Source organism: Portunus trituberculatus, chromosome 28, assembly GCF_017591435.1.
Source record: "Portunus trituberculatus isolate SZX2019 chromosome 28, ASM1759143v1, whole genome shotgun sequence".
Lineage (NCBI taxonomy): Eukaryota > Metazoa > Arthropoda > Malacostraca > Decapoda > Portunidae > Portunus > Portunus trituberculatus.
This window is the reverse complement of record NC_059282.1, coordinates 5522270-5529769: the sequence shown is the minus strand read 5'-3', so window position 1 is coordinate 5529769 and position 7500 is coordinate 5522270. Positions and strand designations below refer to the sequence as shown.

At 43.2% G+C, this 7500-nt stretch overlaps 1 protein-coding gene across 1 annotated transcript in view; it reads left to right on the top strand.

Annotated features, from left to right (window-relative positions):
- Window positions 1-7244, top strand: part of LOC123510220 (anti-lipopolysaccharide factor-like) — an 8006-nt gene extending 762 nt beyond the window's left edge. The window contains exons 2-5 of the mRNA XM_045265158.1: window positions 1236-1349; window positions 5290-5426; window positions 6430-6825; window positions 6958-7244. Coding sequence (XP_045121093.1) covers window positions 1237-1349; window positions 5290-5426; window positions 6430-6542 — 363 coding nt within the window. The 5' untranslated portion in view covers window position 1236 and the 3' untranslated portion in view covers window positions 6543-6825; window positions 6958-7244. The remainder of the gene's footprint in view (window positions 1-1235; window positions 1350-5289; window positions 5427-6429; window positions 6826-6957) is intronic.
- The last annotated feature ends 256 nt before the right edge of the window (window positions 7245-7500 follow it).

Here is a 7500-nt window from a genome sequence, read left to right as displayed (position 1 = left end):
TCGAACATACTGAATGCATAGAGGAACCAATACACTATCAAGCAGTTTTAGCATATCCATAGTGTGTGTGTGTGTGTGTGTGTGTGTGTGTGTGTGTGTGTGTGTGTGTGTGTGTGTGTGTGTGTGTGTGTGTGTGTGTGGTGACTGAAGGATTGCACAAATTGATGAGTGAAGGGTCTCAAACATGGCTTTCTTTCTATCTAACTCTTTCATTACTGAGATACATTTTTACCTTGAGTTTTGGGTGTGATTAGACGATTTTATTTACATTATTAGAGGTGAGATTAACCTCTTCAGTACTGGAACACATTTTGACCTTGAGATTTGTGTACGATAAGACCATTTTATTGGCATTAGGAAGAGTCTATGAAGATCAGAAAATAAATGGCCAGAGTCTTCACTATTTTAATCCCCACATAAGTTTCTGAAGCTGTATAAAATCACCAGAAGGAATATGGAAACGCGTCATTGTACTGAAGGGGTTAACGGCCAGTTTTCATTATCTTAATCCCCACATAAATTTCACCAAATACTCGTTGTAAGCAGAATAAATATGAAAACTCGTCATGGTATTGAAAGGGTTAAGAGGAGAAAAATGACCATGGACAACAGAAAGAGTAAGCAATAAGGCTTCACACTTGTACAGATATGATAGACGGTTTATGGCGAAGGTTGAACATAAAAATCAGTCTTCCATACATGACAGTTAGGAGTTTTGCAGCATGAAAAACTGACTTCACCATTCTAGTAAATCAATGACAGTGGACAACAGAAAGAGTAAACAAAAAGATCTCACACTTGTACATACATGATAGACGGTTTATGGCAAAGGTTGACCACAAAACATCAGTCTTCCATACATGACAGTTAGGAGTTTTGCCACATGAAAAACTGACTTAACCATTCCCAGCAAATCAATGACAGTGGGCAGCAGAGAGTAAGCAAAAAGACGTCACACTTGTACAGATATGATAGACAGTTTATGGCGAAGGTTTATGGCGCCCGGTAGCTCAGTGGTTAGAGCGCTGGCTTCACAAGCCAGAGGGCCGGGGTTCGATTCCCCGGCCGGGTGGAGATATTTGGGTGTATCTCCTTTCACGTGTATCCCCTGTTCACCTAGCAGTGAGTAGGTACGGGATGTAAATCGAGGAGTTGTGACCTTGTTTTTCTCAACGCAACCTCCTCTACAACCTTCTATTCTATCATAATATTCGAGGTTTTTCTATAATTCTCAGCATGGTCCGCGGATTTCTGGCGGTGGTGGTGGTCGGCGTGTGTCTACACCCCACCCCAGCAGCTTCCTTTGACATCTCCAGCTTCATCTCCACTACGGCTGACACGGTGATCAAGTGAGTGGTGGTGGTGGTGGTGGTGGTGGTGGTGGTGGTGGTGGTGGTGGTGGTGGTGGTGGTGGTGGAGATTTCCATTCTTGGAGATTTCAATGTTCACCACCAGCTTTGGCTTTCCTCTCCCTTCACTGACCACCCTGGTGAACTAGCCTTCAACTTTGCTATCCTCCATGACCTAGAGCAACTGGTGCAACACCCTACTCGTATTCCTGACCGTCTTGGAGACACGCCCAACATTCTTGATCTCTTCCTCACCTCTAACCCTTCTGCTTATGCTGTCACCGTTTCATCTCCGTTTGGCTCCTCCGATCACAATCTCATTTCTGTATCTTGTCCTATTTTTCCAATCCCTCCGCAGGATCCCCCAAAGCGAAGGTGCCTCTGGCGTTTTGCCTCTGCCAGTTGGGGGACCTGAGGAGGTATTATGCTGATTTTCCTGGAATGATTATTGCTTCCGTGTCAGAGACCCATCTCTTTGTGCTGAACGCATAACAGAGGTGTTAGTATCTGGCATGGAGGCGTACATTCCTCATTCTTTTCTCAACCTAAACCTTCTAAACCTTGGTTTAACTCAGCCTGTTCTCGTGCTATACATGATAGAGAGGTTGCCCACAAAAGGTACTTGAGCCTTCCATCTCCTGAATCTCATGCACTTTATATCTCTGCCCGGAATCATGCCAAGTCTGTTCTTCAACTTGCCAAACACTCTTTCATAAATAGGAAATGTCAAAATCTTTCAAACTCAAACTCTCCTCGTGACTTCTGGCATCTAGCCAAAAACATCTCAAATAACTTCACTTCTTCATCTTTCCTCCTTTATTTCATCCTGATGGCACCACTGCCATCTCTTCTGTCTCTAAAGCTGAACTCTTTTCTCAAACCTTTGCTCACAACTCCACCTTGGACGATTCTGGGCTTGTCCTCCTCTCCTCCTCCCTCTGACTATTTCATGTCTACAATCAAAATTCTTCGTAATGATGTTTTCCATGCCCTTGCTGGCCTAAACCCTCGGAAGGCTTATGGACCTGATGGGGTCCCTCCTATTGTTCTCAAAAACTGTGCTTCTGTGCTTGCACCTTGCCTGGCCAAACTCTTCCAACTTTGTCTATCGACTTCTACCTTTCCTTCCTGCTGGAAGTTCGCCTACATTCAGCCTGTTCCTAAAAGGGTGACCGTTCTAACCCCTCAAACTACCGTCCTATAGCTTTAATCTCTTGCTTGTCTAAAGTTTTTGAATCTATCCTGAATAGGAAGATTCTCAAACATCTGTCACTTCACAATCTTCTGTCTGATCGCCAGTATGGCTTCCGTCAAGGTCGCTCTACTGGTGATCTTCTGGCTTTCCTTACTGAGTCTTGGTCATCCTCTTTTAGAGATTTCGGTGAAACTTTTGCTGTTGCGTTAGACATATCAAAAGCTTTTGATAGAGTCTGGCATAAAGCTTTGATTTCAAAACTGCCCTCTTACGGCTTCTATCCTTCTCTCTGCAACTTTATCTCAAGTTTCCTTTCCGACCGCTCTATTGCTGCTGTGGTAGACGGCTACTGTTCTTCTCCTAAACCTATTAATAGTGGTGTTCCTCAGGGTTCTGTCCTGTCACCCACTCTCTTTCTATTATTCATTAATGACCTTCTTAACCAAACTTCTTGCCCTATCCACTCCTACGCTGATGATACCACCCTACATCTTTCCACGTTCTTTCAGAGACGTCCAACCCTTCAGGAAATTAACAGATCACGCGGGGACGCCACGGAACGCCTGACTTCCGATCTTTCTAAAATTTCCGATTGGGGCAGAGAAAATCTAGTAGTTTTCAATGCCTCAAAACTCAATTCCTCCATCTATCAACTCGACACAACCTTCCAGACAACTATCCCTCTTCTTCAATGACACTCAACTGTCTCCTCTTCCACAATGAATATCCTCGGTCTGTCCTTTGCTCATAATCTTAACTGGAAACTTCACATCTCATCTCTTGCTAAAACAGCTTCTATGAAATTAGGTGTTCTGAGGCGTCTCCGACAGTTTTTCTCGCCCCTCCAACTGCTTACTCTGTATAAGGGCCTTATCCGTCCCTGTATGGAGTACTCTTCGCATGTTTGGGGGTTCCAGTCACACAGCTTTGCTTGATAGGGTGGAATCGAAAGCTCTTCGTCTCATCAACTCCCTCCTCTGACTAACTGTCTTCAGTCTCTTTCTCACCGCCGAAATGTTGCATCCCTTTCTATATTTTATCGCTATTTTCATGGTAACTGTTCTACTGATCTTGCTAACTGCATGCCTCCCCTCCTCCTGCGGCCACGCTGCACAAGGCTTTCTTCTTCCTCTCATCCCTATTCTGTCCAACTCTCTAATGCAAGAGTTAACCAGTACGCTCAATCATTCATCCCTTTCACTGGTAAACTCTGAACTCCCTCCCTGCATCTGTATTTCCGAATTCCTACAACTTGTCTCCTTTTAAGAGGGAGGTATCGAGGCATTTGCTCCCCTAATTCTGGCTGACGGTTTTGGCACTTTTTGTACTCTTTGGAGAGCCAGCGCTCAAGTGGGTTTTTTTCTAACTTTCATTTTTTTGCCCTTGGCTGGCCCTCTTCCCTACGTAAAAAAAAAAAAAAAAAAAAAAAGTAGTAGTAGTAGTAGTAGTGGTGGTGGTGGTGGTGGTGGTGTGTGTCAGCTTTTCTATTATTCTGTCTCTCTTTGTAGTGATCTGTCCGTCTGTCTGTTTGTCTCATGTTTATCTGTCTCTTTAAAAGGCTGTCTGTCTGTTTATCTGTCTGTTTGTCTTGTCATGTTTATCCGTCTCTTTAAAAGGCTTGTCTATTCTGTCTGTCTGTCTGTCTATTTGTCTGTCTGTCTTGTTATGTTTATATGTCTCTTTAAAAAGGCCTGTCTGTCTGTTTGTCTGTTTATGTGTCTGTCTGTTTGCATTGTTATATTTTATCTGTCTCTTTAAAAACGCCTGTCTATTCTGTCTGGTTGTCTGTCTGTCTGTCTGTCTGTTTGTCTTGTTATGTTTATCTGTCTCTTTAAAAGGCCTGTCTGTTTGTCTGTCTGTCTGTCTGTCTGTCTGTCTGTCTGTCTGTCTATCTGTCTGTCTGTCATGCTACTTTAATGATATCCTTATCATTCCTACATGACATTTTCCATTCCTTTCTCGCTTCCTTTTGTTCTTTGCTTATTCCACTTTTTTCCTTTTTATTCGTATTTTTTTTTCATCAGTATCGAGTGTGGTAAGAGTGAATTTCTTTTTTATTCTCCTCTTTCTCTTCCTTCTTCTTCTTCTTCTTCTTCTTCTTCTTCTTCTTCTTCTTCTTCTTCTTCTTCTTCTTCTTCTTCTTCTCCTCCTCCTCCTCCTCCTCCTCCTCCTCCTCCTCCTCCTCCTCCTCCTCCTCTCTCCTCCTCCTCCTCCTCCTCCTCCTCCTCCTCCTCCTCCTCCTCTTCCACAATCAGCAGGAAGTCGTCACTCACTCACGTTTCAATCACAATCACTTCATGAATTCCTGCAAAAGGTCATCCTCTCTCTCTCTCTCTCTCTCTCTCTCTCTCTCTCTCTCTCTCTCTCTCTCTCTCTCTGATAATACACCACCTCTCACACAAACTCTTTCAACATTTGCCTTTCTTCTCCCCCTCCCTCACTCACTCTCCACTCCCTCCCTCTCTCCTTCCCTCCCTCCGTGCCTCCCTGCCATTAGAAGCGTGTAAAGTAACATATACATAAGAATCAAGACACACGAGGAAAAGAAGACTAACTCACGGTCAATGAAGGGGAAAGGTAAAGGAAAAGGAGAGTAAGAAGTCAAAGATAGATAAAACACACTGGATTCGAGTCAAGGAGTGAGAATTCGTTAACCAGTCCAGAAAAACACAGATTTACAGAAAGAACCACCTCAATCCACCACTGATCTAACTACCTGCCTAACGCCTTCCTTCCCTCCCTCAGGCGTCTCTACGTGGACCAGGAAATCAATCTTTTCGATCACTACTGTATCATAAGTCGCAGTCCTCACATCAGCAGGTGGGAACTCAAGTGGCAAGCGACTGTTACCTGCCCCGGATGGACGCCTGTGAAAGGAAAAGGTAACACGAGTCTCTTTGTCCATTTGTTGTGTCTGTTGTGTGTTGTGTTGTGATATGACGCTGATTTTTATTGTGTGTGTGTGTGTGTGTGTGTGTGTGTGTGTAATTCACTGTTTGATCTGCTGCAGTCTCTGACGAGACAGCCAGACGTTACCCTACGGAACGAGCTCAGAGCTCATTATTTCCGATCTTCGGATAGGCCTGAGACCAGGCACACACCACACACCGGGACAACAAGGTCACAACTCCTCGATTTACATCCCGTACCTACTCACTGCTAGGTGAACAGGGGCTACACGTGAAAGGAGACACACCCAAATATCTCCACCCGGCCGAGGAATCGAACTCGGTCCTCTGGCTTGTGAAGCCAGCGCTCTAACCACTGAGCTACCGTGTGTGTGTGTGTGTGTGTGTGTGTGTGTGTGTGTGTGTGTGTGTGTAAGAGAGCCACTATTCTATATATTATCTATTTTCTTTCTTTATAACACTTCCTTTGATTTCTTTTTCTTCTATATAGTTTTTATTCGCATTTTTTAAGTATCTAATCCTCTTTATCATCTTCAATAGGATCTGATGCTTCTCTTTATGGTAGCTAATAGTCTTTGGTGGGGCGTGTCTAACCATTACTGACCACTCTCTCTCTCTCTCTCTCTCTCTCTCTCTCTCTCTCTCTCTCTCTCTCTCTCTCTTCCTTCTTCCTTCTTCCTCTTTCTTTCTTCCTTCTTCCTCTTTCCTTCTTTCTTCTTCCTCCTTCCTTCCCTCTTCTCTCTTTACTCTTTACTCTTCACTCTTCATTCTCTCCCTTTTCCCTCTTCTCTCCTCTTTCTCCTTCCTTCTTTCTCTCTCTTCTCTCTTCACTCTTCCTTCTCTCTTTCTTCTTCCTTCTTCCCTCCTCCCTCCTTCCCTCTCTTTTTCCTCCCTCTTCTCTCTTCACTCTTCACTCCTCCTTCCTTCTTCCCTCTTCCCTCTTCTTCCCTCCCCTTTCCCTCCCTCCATGGAATAGTGCGAGGCTACTCCAACCCTTTGTCAGCTGAGCGAGAGGCCACCAGAGACTTTGTGCAGAGAATCGTACAGCGAGGACTGGTCACAAGGGACGAGGCGAGTGAGTGGCTGTGAGCTGCACGCCACCACACCACCACACCGCTACACTACAGCATCACCACACCACACCACCACTACACTAAGGCTCGTTTTTTTTTAAGCACTCCTGCACTTCACCTTCACTATTTCAAAAGGCTTTTATTTAAGTTTACATGAGTTTTTTAAGGTGTTTTTACGTTTCTAGAGACAGATTGACACGATTTCTACACTATTAACTGGAGAAACACTCTTGAAAACTCCGCTAGTCATCTCTATGCTCTTGGAAAATAGTCGTGGTGAGAGGGCAAAGATTTCTAAGGTGTTTTTATGGTTCTAGAGACAGATTGACACGATTTCTACACTATTAACTGGAGAAACACTCTTGAAAACTCCGCTAGTCATCTCTATGCTCTTGGAAAATAGTCGTGGTGAGAGGGCAAAGATTTCTAAGGTGTTTTTATGGTTCTAGAGACAGATTGACACGATTTCTACACTATTACCTCTAGAAACACTTGAAAAACCACTAGTCATCTCTTTAATAATAGTCCTGATGAGAGAGCAAAGTGTTTCTGAATACGGGCCACAAACGCCACAACACCACAACACCACAACACCACACGACAAAATAATATAAGTAGTAATGACTGTTGTGTTTATTCTCTTCCCGACAAAGTGTAATGTCGAGGAAGTTATCAAAAAGACAGTACTAAAAGAGAAAGATTAAATACATAAGGTGTTTTGTGTTGTTTTTTTATCCCCTTAATCAATCAATCAGTTAATTAGTGAGTTAGTGGGTTTTTTTTTTTTTTTTTTCGTCACATAAGCATGAAAGGAGAAAGAAACAGTAAAAATGAAAAGAAAAGAAAAGACTCAGAAAACTCCCAGAAAAATTAGGAAATGAATATATATGAACAATAAAAGAGAAATAATCAATAGACGAATGTTAAAAAAATAGTAAAAATAAATTAGAAAAACAAAGACAAATAAAATAAAC